Source organism: Hyaena hyaena, unplaced genomic scaffold (genome assembly GCF_003009895.1).
Source record: "Hyaena hyaena isolate Hyena2069 unplaced genomic scaffold, ASM300989v1 scaffold_25, whole genome shotgun sequence".
Classification (NCBI taxonomy): domain Eukaryota; kingdom Metazoa; phylum Chordata; class Mammalia; order Carnivora; family Hyaenidae; genus Hyaena; species Hyaena hyaena.
Genome location: NW_024080657.1, coordinates 2257799 through 2275611, shown reverse-complemented (window position 1 = coordinate 2275611; position 17813 = coordinate 2257799). Strand labels below are relative to the sequence as shown.

The 17813-nt window shown below is 51.4% G+C and overlaps 1 protein-coding gene across 1 annotated transcript in view; it reads right to left on the bottom strand.

Moving 5' to 3' along the window:
* Positions 1–5930: 5930 nt before the first annotated feature.
* BPI (bactericidal permeability increasing protein) overlaps positions 5931–17813 on the bottom strand; it is a 28076-nt gene continuing 16193 nt past the window's right edge. The window contains exons 9-15 of the mRNA XM_039227161.1: positions 16832–16891; positions 15075–15242; positions 13942–14009; positions 11903–11945; positions 8981–9044; positions 7881–7957; positions 5931–6254 (exon numbers count right to left, since the gene is read on the bottom strand). Of these exons, the coding sequence (XP_039083092.1) occupies positions 6216–6254; positions 7881–7957; positions 8981–9044; positions 11903–11945; positions 13942–14009; positions 15075–15242; positions 16832–16891 (519 nt within the window). The 3' untranslated portion in view covers positions 5931–6215. The remainder of the gene's footprint in view (positions 6255–7880; positions 7958–8980; positions 9045–11902; positions 11946–13941; positions 14010–15074; positions 15243–16831; positions 16892–17813) is intronic.

The window sequence follows — 17813 nt, the reverse complement described above, 5'->3', positions numbered from 1 at the left end:
GGAGAGTAGGCTGCAAAAGACAGAACTAAAAATACACAGCAGCCCACATTCTGCCACCAAGGGAGTCTCTGAGGGCCACCAGGGAAAGCTTCTTAGAAAGGTAGCTCCCGCTGCGTCCTGACAGTCACATGGAGGAGAGGCAGATGGCAGTCCAGGAGGGGGGGCAGCGTGTGCCGAACACGGAGCCATAGAAACATGGGAAAGACTAGCAGCGAGGAAGGTCCTTGTCTGGGCTCTGCTGCTAACAGGCTGTGTGACCGGGGACAAACCATGCCCCTCTCTGATCCTCACTCTCTGCCGCCGCCCATGCGGATGAGGGCATTGGAGCAGGACAGCATTTCTCAAATCATCCAGGAACCATGTTTATTTAATTTTCAATTTATCTTGATATAAATTTAAGATGTGCCGTGTGTCGACCCAATACGTTTATACTTTGCAGTATGAGGACCACTGTAGAGTTAAGTGACACCTCGACCAGGTCACGTGATTATCATTTCTTTTTGTGATGGGAACAGTTAAGATCTAGTCTTTTAGCAACTTTGAAGTTTGAGAAGTGCTTTAATAGGACTTATCTACTAGTTCCAATGTGTCTCCTTAAATAACATCTCCCCAGCTCCCCTACCCCCACCCTGGTAACAACCATTCTACTCTCTGCTTTTATGAGTTTCCCTTTTCTCTTTTTCCTTTTTTTTTTTTTAAAGTGTTCATTTATTTTGAGAGAGAGAGAGAGAGAGTGGGGCAGAGGCAGAGGGAGAGGGAGAGAGAGAGGATGCCAAGCAGGCTCTGTGCTGTCAGTGCAGAGCCTGGCGTGCAGCTCACTCCCACAAACCATGAGATCATGACCTGAGCTGAAATCAACAGTTGGATGCTCAACAATTTAGCCACCAAGGTGCCCCATGAATTTGGCTCCTTTATTTTATTAAAAAAACTTTTAAAAATGTTTATTTATTTTTGAGAGAGAAAGACAAAGCGCAAGCAGGGGAGGGGCAGAGAGAGAGGGAGACAGAATCTGAAGCAGGTTCCAAGCTCTGAGCTGTCAGCACAGAGCCCGACGCGGGGCTCAAACTCACAGACTGTGAGATCATGACCTGAGGTGAAGTCGGATGCTCAACCGACTGAGCCACCCAGGTGCTCCGAGTTTGGCTTTTTTAGATTCCACATATAAGTGGTATCATATAGTATTTGTCTCTCTGTCTGACCAATCACACCTACATAATGCTGTCTAGTTCCATCAGGCTGTTGCAAATGGTATGATCTCCTTCTCTCTCATGGCTGAGTAATATTTCATTGTGGCGTGTGTGTGTATGTGTGTGTGTGTGTGTGTGTGTGTATGTGTACAGCTTTTGGACGTAGAGATAAGGGAACCCTTGTGTACTGTTGGTGGGAATGTTAATTGGTACCGGTAACTTTTTCCAACTGTGGAAAACAGTATGGAGATTCCTCAGAAAATTAAAACTGGAACTACCCTATGTACAGTAATTCCACTTTCGGGTATATATTCAAAGGAGATGAAAATAGGATCTCAAAGAGATGTCTGCACCCTCATGTTATTGCAGCATTATTATTGCACCCGAGACACAGAAACAATCTCATTCTCCATCAACAGATGACTGGATTACAAAGTTGTGGTGTATATATACACCAGTGATCTTGTTAAATGCAATTCTGCTTCATCAGTTTCCTCTGGGGCCTGAGACTCTGCATTTCTTTTTTTGTTTGTTTTTGTTGTTTTATTTATTTTTTAAAAGTTTTTAAAAGTAATCTCTATGTGCAAGGTGGGGTTTGAACTCACGACCTCCCAGATCAAGAGCTGCGTGCTCTCTAGACTGAGGCAGCCGGGCACCCCTGAGACTCTGCATTTCTGCCAGGCTCCCTGGTGATCCAGTCTTAGCCTGTGCTTTGAGCCCAAGGGACGAACGTAAGCTCAGAGCTCCCTCCAGGCCTAGTGATTCCTATTTTCGTTCATTCCTATTTTCGTGCAGTTTTCTGTGACGGTGCCCACACCCCTGAGAACATCGACTCCAGCCGGAAGAGACCGATGCTGTGAAGACCTGCGGCTCCGGATCTCTGCGGGGTACTGTGGAGTGGAGGGCTCGATATTTATGGCAACCTCCCCCCCCACCCCCCAGCCCCATCACCTGCAGGTCTGTGCGTTCTGATTTATAGAAGAAAATGGTACTGTCGGTGATGAGCCTGTGTGGTTTGAAAGTTGTGTCACCTCCTTGCGCTGCCAGGCGCCCCCTGGAGCAGGGCTGGCCGTGTGGATTCATAGCCCTTCACCCCGGGGGGGGGGGGGGGACTCTGAGGAACCCGAGGACCCTCCCGTCCCTCCCTCCACCCTCTCTTTGCCTCTGCAGCTGAGGCAGCATCTAAAATCCCAGCCACAGCCTCGTTTCGCTGGGCCTTGATAGCTTTGGGGACCCTAAGGAGCTTCTGTTAAAATGAAAATTTCTCAGCAAGGAAAGATTCTTTAATATTTGCCAGAAGTCACTTTATTGCATTCCTTTGGTGGAATTCCAGAGGGCTACTGGCTTTTGCAGATGGGGAAACTGAGGCCTAGAGAGAGAGAAGGACTAGCCACACTGTGAGTTCATCACTGAACCCAGATTTCTGGCCAGCCGATGGCTCTGATTCTTGGGGGTAAGCCTGTCGAGGCAGGCAGGCCCAGATCGTACTTTGAAAATCATAACATGGTGGCTTTGAGTCACAAGGAGGTGGATGCAAATCCTAGATCATCAAAAAAAAAAAAAAAAAAAAAAAAGGAATAAGTATTGAGCATCAGCTGTCTGGCAGGTATTTAGGAGTAAAGCTGTGGCAAGCCAGATATAGTCCTTACAGCACAGCGAGAGTCCTGGGCTTGTTAATCTTTACAGCTTACTTTGATTTCTTAAAATTTTTAAAAAATGTTTATTTTTGAGAGAGAGATAGAGAGAGAGAGAGACAGAGAGAGAGACAGAGAGCGAGCAGGGGAGGGGCAGAGAGAAAAGGAGATACAGAGTCTGAAGCAGGCTCCAGGCTCTGCAGCTCAGAGCCTGACTCGGGACTCGAACTCACAGACCATGAGATCATGACCTGAGCTGAAGTCGGACACTTAACTGACTGAGCCACCCAGGCGCCCCTCAGGTTACTTTGATTTCTATGCATCAGGTCCTGTACCACATCTATGTTTGATTCTCATAACGACTCGGTGAGGTAGGGACTCCTGTGTCCTCATTTTGCAGGTGAAATGGCTGAAGGCCGGCCAATTGCCCAAGGTCACACAGCTGGTAGATGGTGGAACGGGGACTTGAAACCACTGTTGTCTGGGACCGTAGCTCATGCTGTAAACCTCCGTGCTGTGAGCTTGCTAATTGTATCACTGATTCCTACCAACAATCTCACGCCGAAGAGGAGGGCAAGGTTTCATTGCTACTTTTCAGAGAAGGACCAGAGAGGTTAAGTAACATTTGGAAAGCTGTGCAGCCCACGAGGGGCTGGGTTGATGTTTGAAACCAGGCTCTGAGCTCAGTGACCTTGGGTGGACCACGTAGCCTATCTAAACCTCAGACTCCCTCCACCCTCCTCCCGGCTGTCTACCTTTGGATGTGGCCACGAGGATTAAAGCGTGAGGACATGGGCTCAAGTCAGGGCCACCCGTGGCCACCAACAGGATGTGGCAAATGGCGAACATAGTGGTTAGTTTCCCTGGAACCGCCTCCCATTCTCTCCCCCAGTCGGGTACCCCTCTTTCATATTTAACAAGTCAGCTTTCCAAAAGGAATCCCCAAAGGCAGTGCTTAGCCCGGAAGGGAAGCGGCTTGAACGGTGAGCTTTCAGGCAGGCTGGAGCGGCGATTTTTTTTGATGGCTTTGTTGATGTGTGTTTCACACACCGTGACATTTGCCATTCAAGCGGACGGTTCAGCAGTTTGTAGCGTGTTCAAATAGTTGTTCAGCCATCACCACTAGCTAATTTTAGAACATTTTCAACAGCCCCCAAAGAAACCCCATGCACTTTGGCAATTATTTGGAGCAGCAATGCTTAGCCTGGAGGGAGACGCTGATGAAATAAGGGGTTTTGTTGGCAGCGCGCAGATCATTTGGAGCGTGGTGGGGAGTAGCCTTCAGATCACACCTCATACAACTGCCTATTTCTGCCATTCGAGAGCTGTCCGTGGGGCACCAGTCTTTAGGTCCAAGAAATAATTGCAGTTTTTTTCTGTAGAGAGTGGGGTAGGGGCTGCCCGGATGTCAGAAAGCAGAGGGTCAGTGTGTGTGTGGGGGTAACTATCCCGAGAGGTGGTGGGAGAGGACGTGAGGGTGGGGGAAGGCAGGCTCCCCGTCCTCAGCAGCTGTGCTCCCCACCCCAGCCAGGCGGCTCTTCTGGAAAGTGATTTGAATTGTGTTGCTCTCCTGCTCAAATTCTCCTATGACTTCCCTTATTTTCTTGGAAGGCAGTCCAGAGTCCTGTAGTCTGAAGGCCTCCAGCTTCCTTCTGTGCTGCTTCCACGCTTGCTCTTCCTTCCAGCCTCACAGGCTGCTTTTCTGTTCCTAGTCTGCCTCATGGCAAATACAAAAAGGTGGGCCCTCTTGGTGGACAAATTAGAGAAAGGATTTTGTTCTCTCAGTCTGGTGCCTTTTTATAGTACACAACGTATGCAACTGAACACGGAAGTCCTGCTTTATATATGCCAAGCCCCTAACAAGGCAAGGTTTTGACAGTGTGGGCTCCAAGGACAGATGGTGGGGAACCCCAGCCCTGCCACTTTCCAGCTGTGTGATTCAGGGAGGGTGACTCAGTCTAAGAGGACTGAGTGATTCCCAGTCTAAAAGGACTGAGTGATTCCCACCTTGGGGGATGGAAAGTGCCTTGAGGATTAAATGAAATCACTGGTGTGCTGTGTTTGATCGGTGTCCCTCCCTTCCCCTGTGCAGCCCCAGAATCTCCACCTCCATGTAACGGCGAATCAATGATGTTAGCAGAGCATATGTGTTTTTCTTTAAAAACAAAAAATGTTTAAAGGCCTTTCATCTGCTTCTCCTCGCTACCAATGCCCCTCTCCATTTTTATGAAACAACATGGATGTCTGAGTGTTAACAGACTTCTAATTTGTGCCCACCCGCTTTCACTCTTGCCCCTCCAAATGCTTTCAAGAGTCACAACAAAACATTTAAAAAACTAAATCTGGTCATGTCATCCCACCCCCTACCACCCGCTGCAAACTCCTCACCCTTCTGGTCTCAGACCAGATGTCAACAGTGGAAGAGCCTTCCAGGACCGCCAGGTCAACGCTAGCAGGATCCGGCTAAGGGCCCGAGATGGCCACCGCTGGTACACCACAACGGGAAATGGCCCAGAGCCCCCGAGGAAACTCACCAAGGGCCCCAGGGGAGTCTGGGCTGGTGGTCTGGTTTCTGTGCCAGCCCTCAAAGTCACGGGCAAGAGCTATTGCAGCTAAGGATGTGACTAACGCGTCTAACTGCATCTGTGCCCTGGCCCAGTGTTCTGCTTTGGGCTCAACGGCTGGGCAGAAGAGCTTGGGAAAAGGGAGCCACGTCACAGCCCAAATGTGGGGCAAGGAAACAGACTGTGCAGGATGGCTGTTCCACAGCGACCCCGTGTGGCAACGACAGAAACAACAGCCCAGTGGATGGATCCACTCCAGAGACCCTCTCGCCTGGCCTTCGCTCCCTCTGGACTAAGGAAACCCCAAATACTCTTTGGAAGTGTGGAATGAGGGATATCCTCAAAAAGGGACAAGGAGACTTTCTGCTGAGAAGGGCATGTGGGGGCTGTGCTGTGAATTGGCGCTGCAGAGCATTCTGGGTACAAAAGAACAAAAGAATGGATATAAAACAAGAAACAATGCCATCGCATGGAATTCCACCGAAAAAGCAGTGTTTTTTGCGGGGGTGGGGGGCGGGGTGAGGTAAGGAGTGAAGCACAAAGAGAAATAGTGTGGCAACAACTGGAAAGCAATCCTTGGAGGAAATCTCTGGGCAGGCTTAGCCCTTGAAGGACACTCATAATCCCTGAACTGCACATTGCACACTTTCTCAAGGAACAAAGTTTCTGTATTGAGATCATTTCTGAATCTGAGTTTGGAGAAATTTGCAAGGGGTTCTGGTTCAAGGACTGGAGAAAGGCAGCCTCTGCCCCTCAGGCACGTCGGGAGCAGGTGCGGACAACCTCTCACCTCCTGGCGTGGCTGACAGCCCCCAGCACCTCCAGCGACTTCAGCTGTAGAGAACATCTGCACCCAACAGCAGGAAATTCTAGGGAGAGGGGAGAACGGAGTCATCAGCGGGAAGTGCACCCTGGTTTGTGAGCGTGGGGCTGCTAGGGTTTGTGAGGGAAACTTTGGGAGAGCAGAGCGGGGCCTGTCTGCTGGCGGGAAGTGAGTAGAGGACACTTGGTGTTTGCCGCTGGGGTCTGTGCGTCAACGGCTGCCGCACCGTGAACCTGTCAGCAGCCTCTCTGACAGCTGTTCCCCTCCCAGAGGCAGGGGGGCCGCGGTGGAGGCCTTCATTTGTCATCCCTGCCTCATGGCCGCACAAGGGAGCCTCCTTTCCATCAAGGCTGCGAAGCCACTTTTCTTTGCTCCTTCGTGCCCTTCGCTCAGAATTTTCAGAAATGAAGAAATTACAGCATACCATGGAGTCACTTTGTTTTAAAAGGATGAACTTGGTAAAACGTGGGGAACACGGTGGGGATGTGCGTCCTCTGCTCTCTTGGAGGCTGTTCTACAGTCTGGGCCCTGTCAGTAGCCTGGTCTGGAGAACTGGGGCCTGGGGTGAGGGAGGGTGGGAATCCGGTGATGTGGCCTGTTCCCACGGGGCCTTCTCAGGAGAGGCACTGAGCAGGGTGAGGAATGCAAGGAATGCAATCACGGCCACTCTCTCATTACTGAGGGAGCGGACAGGCTGGGCCTAAGGGGCCTCTGGGTGGGGACACGGGGGGGGGGAGCCCGCAAATGCACAAGTTGGGAGCATAGAAGAAACTGAGAGCGTGTCTGGGTCACTGGGTGGCACAAAGGTGGCTGCTAGCTTGCGTTGAGGAAAGTGGGCAGGGAAGGCCTACAGTGGGGGAGGTCAGAGGCCTGGGCAGGAGAATTCCTGGAGAATTCTGGAGAATTCCTGCTGGAAGGGCGAGGGAGGGGAGGGAGGAGAGGGGAGGGAGGAAGGGGAGGAAGGTGAATGGAGGAAGGGGAGGGAGAGGGAGGGGAAGGTGAATGAGAAGGGAGGGAGGGGAGAGGAGGGAAGGTGAAGGGAGGGAGGGGAGAGGAGGGGAGAGAGGAAGGAAGGGAGGGGAGAGGAGGGAAGGGGAGGGAGAAGAAGCCAGTGAAGAAGACAGCACCGACGGGGTGGGAGGCAGGTGGGAAGTCGGGAGAGCCAGAAGAAAGCATCCCTAAATAGTCTCAGATGCCATTGTGGGTCTGGCTGGGGGACAGGCAAAAGGAGATCCCCATTCTGGGACGAAGTCCCCCCTTGGCACCTCACTTGTATTACCACCACCCCCTCCCCTCCCCCAGGCCTAGAATGTCGCCAGGCCGTCAAGAGAGTCATGCAATACCTATTTGCCAAGTATTTAAATATTTTCACTTATAAAAGAGGCTCTGTGGCCACCAAGCCAGCTCCGTTTTTACCGGACATAGTGTGGGAACCTTCAGATCCAATGGTTCAAAGGCGGGGGGTGGGGGGGGGCTGGCTTTGAATTTGAACTTCATTTAATAGCTATGTGGCCTTTCTGAGCCTTACTCTGCCCTGCGTGTGAACCATTACCCACCTGGCCGGGTGTTGTAAGGGTAGAGTGCTTGCTACGGGGCTTGCGTACAGAGAGCTTTCCGGCAACACGTTGCTGGTGTTGAGGGACACTTGGCGAAAGGAGACCTTGGGACCTACCTGGTGAGACTGAAGCACCAGATTGTAGGCCTGGACGTTGGCGGGCATCGGGAGGGGGAAGCCTTCTTGCAGCCGCTCTGCAGTGGAGGAGAAAGTGAGCACCAGGGGAGGGGAGGGTGCCAGCCCCACAGCACCAGGTGGGCAGCCGCCCTGAGCCAGCGTGCCCGGCTCTGGGTAAGGTGGGCGTGTACTTGCAGCCTTGACCTTGACGAGTAGGTGGCCCCGGAGACTCCCACTCTTCACCACGCTCCAGGGACCCAGGAGCCTTGCCCACAGCCCACAGCCAGCCCCAAGCCCACAGTCAGGATGGGTGCAGACCTCTTCCCCGAGACCCCCTGCTGAGGGTGACGGCAGTGCTGGTGTACGTGGCCATGGCCAGGGGCGGCTGTGCGTATCTCCCGGTGTGCACACGGAGCCCCTCAATGTTTTGGATAAAACTAGAGGTGGGTGGTAGCCAGGGACCCCTCCCCCCATAGCACCCTCTTCTGCTGTGAGACTCTGGAGAATTCTAAACTCAAACCTGGCTTCCCAGATCATTAGGAAGCTACATCTGTCAAGGCAGGAGAAGTCGTAGTCTCTATAATAACTTTGGTCTTAGTTGCCAATTTCTACCTCTTCTAGTCACGTGATATGTGGTCCTGTACTGCTCTCTTGCCCCTGGCTCTGCAAAGGTTAGGCCTTTGTCAGTGTGATTAGCACAAGGTGTTAGCTGAGGTTAGCCCTTCTTCCCTGGCGCTTCTTCCAGAGCGGGGAGAGAGGCTGAGGGCTCTGGCTTCAGAGCTGGTGTCAGATCTGGCTGCATTTCTCGCCTTCCCCCGTGACCTACAACAAGCCACCTGTGTCTTCTCTGTGTCTTCCATTTCCTCCCACAAAAACTGGAGAGATTACTAATCTGCATGTCCTAGGGCTGTCTTAAAGATCGGATGACACAGTGGGTGGGCACACGCGGGGGTCCCCTTTTGTCCATCCCCTTTTCTGGTTCATTTGAGTGACCACCCTCTGGCCTCCATGACTGGGGCTGGGTGTTAGGTGGCTCTGGGACTTAACTCCCTCCGCCTCCCCCAGGACTGAAAGTCAATCGTTTCTCCAAAGCTCCTTACCATTAGCCTTGGGGATCACAGCAATGGGCACAACATAGTTCATGACAGCCTGCAGCACTTCAACCTGGAAGTCAGAAGGAAGGGACCCATATCAGGACACCTCGGCCTCAACCTCCCTCCCTGGCAGGGCAACTCAGAGCTGGGAAAACTGCTCAGCGAGGGACCTGGGTGACGCCAGGAAGATCCTGCAGCCCAGTCAGGTCACCCTAGTGCATCCAAAGGTTCCAGATGTGACGCATGTTCTAGATGTAAGGTACCAGGCCGAGGAAAGGAAGGTCATCAGGGAGTATTTAAACATGAGGACCGTTGTGTAAGAAAACGCATGGGCTCAGACACTGCCGGCTACAGGGTGAACTGGTTCAACCTTTCTGAGGCTCTATTTCGCAATGTTTAGCAAAAGCCTTAAAAATGCGTGTGCCTGGGGCGCCTGGGTGGCTTAGTCGGTTAAGCGTCCGACTTTCGCTTAGGTCATGATCTCGCAGTTCGTGGGTTCGAGCCCCGCGTGGGGCTCTGTGCTGACTGCCAGCTCAGAGCCTGGAGCCTGTTTCAGTCTGTGACTCCCTCTCTCTCTGACCCTCCCCTGCTCACGCTGTCTCTCTCTCTCTCTCTCTCTCTCTCTCTCTCTCCTAGAAATAAAAAAAAAAAAAAATGTGTGTGCCTGCCTGCGTGGCTCAGTCGGTTGAGTGTCTGACTTCGGCTCAGGGCATGATCTCACAGTTCATGAGTTCGAGCTCCGCATCAGCCTCGCTGCTGTCAGTGCAGAGCCCACTTAGGATCTTCTGTCCACCCACACCCCCCGCCCCTTCCTTGCTTGTGTGCTCTCTCACTCTCTCTCAAAAATAATTAAATCTTAAAAAAAAAAAAGCGTGTGCCTGGTGGACCAGCAAATATGCCTGTAAGGTGTCTAGCCTAGGAAATGATGTAGGGCGTAGGCAAAAATTAAGATGCATGGATGCTCACCAGAGCCATAAATTTAACCAAAACAATAAATAAGCAGCAATCTACATGTCTAACAATTGGGGAATTATCTAGGGGACACAGGGGTGCTTTGATTCTAGGAAATACAATGCAACTGTTAAGAATAATATTGTGGAAATTTAATTATCCACACAGATATTCATGATTTATTTTTGAGTGAGGAAAAGCAGGATATGGAAACCACATAATTCTGTTGTATTAGTGGCTATGCATAGCAAAAGGTCAGGAAAGATATACCCCAAATGATTAACTAAGTGGTAAAAATAGGAATGGCTTTCACTCTCCTTGGTTTGCATACCTATAGGTTCTGATTATTCTATAGTGTATATGTTTTGCCCTTGCGATAGTAAAAAAAAAAAAATATTCCAAGAGAATATAGCACCCTCAAGATGATTGCCTGGTGACATTTACAACTTATAAATATGTACATTTTTGTTTGGGAAACAATTGAGTTTTCTTCTCCAGGCTGTAAATCCCTGGGCTCGTAAGATGTGGTGCCCTTCTTCCCATGAATCTGAGAACTTTAAATTTTGATTTGATGCAGAAGCAGAAGTTAGTTACTGATGGAGTCAAGCCACTGTAAGAGCCCCGGCACCAGTAAGTCCATGAAAATACAGTGAGCACACTTTGGGTCCTTCTGTTGGTTGCAGTCTTTTGGATGGAAATGGCTGGCTGGATTTACATCCAATGGGGAGGAAATGTTGGGATGGTCCAATTTCAGGGCCTGGTGGCTTACAAGGCACCCGCTTGGTGAGGATCTTGGGAAGCATTTCAGAGATCTAAGAAAATGTCCTCCAGGGGTTCAGCTGGAGGTCCCCTGGGAGATTTGGGCCATGTGTAGGACAGAGTCAGCCTGCTGTGGCTTCTGATGGAAGTCACACGCTGGGCTGCTGTTTACGTGGGCAACTCCAGTATCCCAGGGGGAGTTAGAGGGGAGGCAGGGGGGAGTCTCCTTAACGATGGTCAGTGATTTCAGGTCATGGAATCATCTACTGGGCTGGCGAGATACCTACTGAATTCCCTCCCACCTGCCCGTCTCCACCTTCACATGATTCTGCATTCACCCAGCTACTCAAGCCAAAAAACTAGGAATCACATTCTTCATCACCCTCTCCACACACATCACAGTTCTCACCAAGTTGCATCGAATTCCACCTCCAAAGTATGGCTCCAATCCATTTTTTCCCTTCTTCATAGACAAATGCACCTATCTCTCTGCTGATCCACATAGTCTGACTCTTGTCCCCCCACATCCATTCCCCCCATCCCAACCAGGGGCATCTTTTATAAAGGCATCAATCAGATCACATCACCCTGCGTATGGAACAATTCGTCGGCTTCTCACTGCCCTTCGAACACAGTCGACTCCAGGCTGGAAGGCCCAGGATGAGCTAACCCCTGCCTGCCTCTCCAGCCCCATCTTGTCCTACACCCCCACCCCCAACTTGCTCTGCTCCAGCCACATGGGCTTCCTTCCATTCCCGAAACACGTGGAACTTGTTCTCACCACAGGGCCTTGACACCTGCTGTTTCCTCTGCCTGCAACAGCTCTTTACTGTGCTGGCTCTTTCAGCCCAAATATCACCTCCTCGGAGAGACTTTCACTGATCACAAGGTCTAACCTTCAGCCCTCCGCATGACTTGCTACCCCGCCCTCATTTTGTTTTTCACGCCAGTGGAAAGGATTGTCTCTGATTTGGGGGGAGGTTGGAAGTTCAGGGAGGGAAAGGGACTTGCCCAAGGCCCATGGTTGGTAAGTGTGGAGCAGTGATTGGAACTTAGGTCTGTGGGCCCACAAAGCTCCACCCACCATTACTTTACATGCAAAGTATATGCAAATGAATAGGTGGCCTCCAGACGTGATGCCATGAGCCTCAGTGGCCCTCAGGACAGTTATCTGAAAATCAAGGGGAAGGAAGGAGCCACCAAGGGCCTCAGACTCACCGAGAAGGGGCCGATGTCCGAGTGCTTCAGTTCTAGGAGCAGCCTGTGGGAAGGGGAGGAAGCTGAGACCACCATTTGCCTGATGTGTGTTAGAGTCTGGTTGCTGGGGAGAAGGGGCCCTCTCTGGTGGATCCATTCCCCTTCCTCTGGTCACAACCCCTTAGTTGTTTCTTTGGGGTACATTTAGGGTACCCTACATTGTTATCCCTGAGCTCCAGGGTAGGCTGGCAAAGGGGCAAGAATCCACCTTCCCTACCATGGTGATTTCTGGAAGGGTGCACCCGTGACCCATGTTGGTCCAATGAGAGTTGGCCCTAGGACTTCTCCTGCAACTATTGGGAATGAGGTGTTTTCTTTTCTCCAGGAGAAGTAGGGAGCTCCTGGGGACCATTTTTGGTCACCACTTGGTGACAGCCTGCTGTGAAATGAAGCGAGCATAGGGGATAGCAGAACCAAGAAACGGAGAGAGTCAGAATCCGAAGGATAGCATGGGAGCACCTCGATCCACTCTTGCCTGAAATCCTGAGCCTCTTCAACTACCTGAGCCAATAAACTATCCTCTCTTTACAGTCTTTATGACATTTTAACAGTGATCAAAGAGAAAGGGGGGAAATAAATGGCTACTTGTTGAACCTTTATCATTCACCGTGTTGTGTGCTGTACCCCAGGGAAATCATACAGCACCCCAAGAGGCAAGGACCATCAATACTCACATTTTACAGATAAAGGGTAGCTTGAAAACTCACCCTTGTTCACCAAGAGGTGGGAGCCCCAGAAGTCTTGCCCTGTGGACTCTCGCACCCCACCCCTGCGTATTTGAGAGTCTGCTCAGCCCTCATCCAGCTGTTTTCTCTCCCGCTCCCCTACTTGAGAGGCCCAGGGGTGTTAAAGGAAAATTAAATCCACATGTAGCTGAGGCAGTAGTAACACCTGTCAGAATGATGCCCGGAGAAATAAGCAGCATGTAAACCTCAGGAGCCAGTCTCAAGGTTAAGAAGGACAGCTCTGTGCTGGAGGGAGGGCGGAAGCAGGCGGGAATGTAGGTCAAGACTCAATCCAGGCAGCGTGTGCGTGATTAAGAGGCAGACAGCAGGTCTAGTGGTTGGGGTCATGCATCTGCTCTCGGAGGGTCTCCCGTTCTCCTGTGTGCCCTCTCTCTCTCTCTTCCCCTTCCGTGTCTCTCTGTCTCCCTCTTACCATGCCTCTCCATCCATCTGTCTGTCTCTCTTTCCCTCTGTCTTTCCCCTCCTCCCCCCTTTGTGAGTATCTCTCTCTGAGAGTCTCTCCGAGCTCTCTGTTTCTGACTTTCTCTGTCTTTCCGCTGTTGCTTCTTTCTCTTTCCTGTGTGTCCCTCTCTCTGTCTTGCTTACTGAGCGCTTAGGTTCCTGGTGTTGCCCAAACCTCAGCGCATCTTAATACCTGATTTCATCCTCACTATGGCGCTGTTGGCAAAGAACAACTATTGGGCCTTACTTATTTGTTTCTTTTAAATCCTTGGGCCTCTTTGGCAGTCAGGGCAGCAGGACTTTGGGGAGTTCAGTGTTTGCCAAGGCAAGCGGCCTCGCTCAACGCCAGGACCCACGCACCAAGCCCCAGCTGCCTCTCTTGGGCTTCTTCCGACACGAGGCGGCTGACAAGGGCCCAGGGATGCGGGAGGAAGAAACTGAAGTGGGATTTCCAAACGCTAAGGCGGGCCAGGGATGCGGGCAGCTGGGCACTGCCCTCGTTCAGCGCGGGGTGGCACCCCCCCGGTAGTGAGTCCTCCCAGGACTGAGGGGCGGCCCAGGCTGCCGTGCTAACGGTGGGGCTGCAGGCACACCAAGATGACCGGCCACCAATGAGGTATGACCTTGGGCGGGCCCCTTCACCTCTGAGCATCAATTTTACTGTCTGTAAAACAGGGCTCTTGGGCCAGCTGTGCACCGTTTGAGGCTTAAATGCAACAACACAGTGCTTGGTGTGCTGTAGGGCCCCTGCTGGCCCAGGGGCCCCTGAACGGATGGGCAGCCACCTCCCGCCGTCCCCTTTGGCCCACTTACTTGTTCAACCCGAGCTGTCCCACAAGCCTGTCAGGCTTGGCTCCAACCATCACAGAAATGTTCATGCTCTGCAAAGCAGCAAACCGAAGAGTGAGGTCCCTGAGCCAGAGGCCGAGGCCTTGGGGGGTCTCTAGGACCAGAGGGTCACCTTCACAAAGGCTTGGAGGATCCCACACAGAACCCAGGGGGGAGGGGCTCTTCCTTCCACTCTGTGCGTGTTGGTGGGTCCTGGACTGTCAACTATTTACCATCTTCTCCCGCTGCTCTGGGATTCTACTGCAGAGTTCCCAGGCCACTCTCACAGGCTGGGTGAGATGGACCTTGGGGCTGGAGTCCAGGCCAGCCCTACTGTTAACCCATTCATTCATTCATTCATTCATTCAACAAATATGGACTGAGCCAGAAAACCTGAGCTCCCCACCTCAGCCTTCCTGCCCCCTGTCTGCATGACTCCGGGTCGACCCCCCCCCCTCACCGCCCGGAGCCCATTTAATTGGCAAAAAAGGGAAATAGGTCTCAACTCGAAAGAGGGCAGGCCTGCCTGAGGCCTGTGAGCGCCCCCTGGTGGGGAGAAGGTCTGGCCTTCACCTCCATGGCCACAGTGGGTGCCCCCAAATGTTCATGGGGACACAGAGTGAGGATGAACTCGCAAATCAGCAATGGAACCAAAACTTGAAAAAGCAAGGGGTTACACACACAAATGAAGGAATCCACAAAGATAGGTGTAAATGAATAAATGATGAATGAACAAATATACACATGAATGATGAATTGAACAAAGGTATAAGTAAATGAATAAATGAATAATGGAATAAATTAATGCATGTATGGACCAGCACAGATCTAGTGTGTTTCAAGTTAGCAATCTAATGAATAATTAAATGAATGAACAAATACACAAATGCATCACTGAATGACCAAAGATATGACTGAATGAAACTGAATCAGTGTACATCTTTCAAGGCAGCGGCAGAATGAATGGTTGAGTGTGTGAATGCCTGCAAAAGCCAGAAACGGGTAGTACAGCGGCTCTGGCCCCAGGCCCTGGAGCGTCCGAATCTGGTCAGGATTCACCCTGGTCCCCCAACTCCAAGGGTAATGCCCTCGTCTGCCCAGACCTGTGAACAGCTTACCAGGCGAAGCACGAACAGGGGGGCCAAAGAGGAGTCCGGGAGGACAGCAAAGGCTTGGGCATCCAGGGTAGGGGTGAGGACGAGGCCGGCGGGGTTCATGGTGAGGTGTGGTGGGGAGGAGGCCCAGAAGACTAGCTGCACCTTCATGTTGGGGAACATCTTGGCCACCTGCAGCCCCCAATGGGGACAACCAACAAAGTGACCATTTTATTAAACTGTTTCTAAATTCTATCTCATTTTAGCCCTGCATAAACACCTCCAATGTGTTCACATTCCTTTTTTTTTTTAAGTTTATTTATTTATTTACTGAGAGAGAGAAAGAGAGAAAAGGAGAGAGAGAATCTCAAGCAGGCTCCACGCTCAGTGCAGAGCCCATCGTGGGTCTCGATCCCACGAGTCATGAGATCATGACCTGAGCCGAAATCAAGGGTCGACGCATAACTGACTGAGCCGCCCAGTGCGCCTTCCCATTGCTTTTTGCAAGACTGCACTCTCTGCACTTGGTGCCCACAACCTCACCCCACGGGCCTCTACTCCTCGCTCCTCTTGCTTTCCAACTCCAGGACTCCTTTCCATTCCTCAAATATATGACCCACTCCATTCCTGTCTAAAACCCCCTCTCTGTTTCTCTTGCTGAATGGTTATTACCCACCCCGTGTTCTTTCCCAGTTTGGCTCTTTTCCCTCCTTCCGGAATTAGCTCAGATGTCACAGAGCAGTGGTGGCCTCCTGGGGGAACTGAGGAGGGCTTTCTGACAACCTCCCCCACCCCCCCGCCCAGCCTCCAATCTTCCCCGAGGTAAACATACAGTCTCAGAAAGATCATGTGATTGTTTTGCCACAAAACTTCAGGAAGCATTCCCTGATCCCTCTACCAGTCATGCCTCCCCACCCCAGTAGCTCCTGTACAGAAATTTCTGGAAGTGCCACCACTGGAGAGGCTGTTATGGATTGAATGTTTGTGTCCCCCGAAACTCATGCACTAAAGCCCTAACCCCTGGGATGGCTGTAGCTGGCGATGAGGCCCTAAGGCGGTAATTCAGATTCAACAAGGCCAGAGGGTGGGGCCCTAAGCCAATAGGATTAGTGTCCTTATAGGAAGAGACAAACGGAGCTTGCCTGCTGTCTCTGTATCTGCTCAGAGGAAAGGCCTTGTGAGGGCACTGCAAGGAGGCAGCCATCTTGGAATTTGAAAGAGGCCCTCCCCCAAACCCAAATGTGCGGGTACCTTGATCTTAGACCTTTCAGCCTCCAGAACCATGAGCGATTTATTACTGTTGCGTAAGCCATCAGTCTGTGGCACTTTCTTATACAGCCTGAGCAGACGGAGACCGAAGGTTTGGTCTCAAGTGACCTCATCAGTCTTTTGGCTTCATTTCTCTTGGTGTGAGTTTTCTTAATTGTTTTGGGCACCTGAGTAAGAATCTTCTCTCTTCACTGGACTGGGGCTCCAGGGGAGCAGGGCAATGGGCTGCTTTGCTAGATGCCAAGAACAGGGCCCTGGGCACGTGGTGGGCCCTCAATAAATATTTGTTAGATAGAAAAGCCCGCAGTGTCTGGGACCCTCGCGTCTGGTCACCTGGGCACTCAGAGCCTTTCTCTGCATTGAGGGTGGGCTACACAAGGCTATTTCCACTCTTGGGCTGGGCTGCCTCTAGATCTGGAAAGCGGGGCTTTCATCAGGCCACTCAGCAGAGCTCAGTACTCCCTGGCACCCCCAGGATGCCTCGTGAGTGGACAGAAGGGCAGCTTTCTTACCTGGGGTATGAGGATTCCAAAAAAATCGGTCGTCAGTCGGAATTTGGATTTCTTTGGTATCTGTAGCAAGGAAAGAAGAGAAAAGGATCTTGTGGGATTATGTTATAGATTCGGGGGGGAGGGTTCCATGTGAAGGGTGAGAGACTGAATACACAAACACACAATGGCCAATCTGACCCCCAACTTCTGCAGCAATCAGCCTACAACAGTCAGGATATGGTCAGTGGCTGCCAACTTCCTTATATATATATATATATATATATATACATATATATATATATATTCCCCCCCGCCCCCAGAACACTCAGGTAAGCTCTCCAAATCAGTCACATAGGATGTCCAGCCTCTCTTAGCTCACCTCCAGCTTCCCCATGCCCCAAACCTTCAGAGAAGCACAGTTGTAAAGGTATAAAGCCAGCAGGCTCCCCTTCCTCTGCGTATGTTTGAGTATCTGCTAAATGCAGGTGCTGGTGGCTGACTCTCTTGCCCTGAAGAGTTCTCATTTGCGGGGCCAGGGGACACGGGAGGTTCAGCATCCCTTTGGTGCCCCGACAGAGAGCAGTATCAGGCACCTCTTCCAGAAGCAGCATAGGAGGAACCCCTCATGGCCAGTGACGTGGCTGCACCTGGACTCTGGAGAGGATGGTCATCTCCTCATTTTACAGATGGGAAAACTGAGGCCCGGAGCAGGACTCAGCCTTGAATATATCGATAGAGACACTGAGGTTGATGACAGTGGTGGTTTGAGGCTAAGGCTGGATTAGGGCAAGGGCTCAGGCGATGTTGGCTGTAACTTTCATCCTCATGCAGGACTTCTTATGTGCTAAGCCTGTGCCCAGTGCTGACAGAGCAGTCATATCTCAGTTCACCTTCTCACACCCTTTGGAGGAAGACACTTATCGGTGTTTTGCAAGCGAGGAAACTGGGGTTCTGAGAGATTGACCTACTGGTCTCAGGTCACCCAACAGAAAAGAGGGGGCTG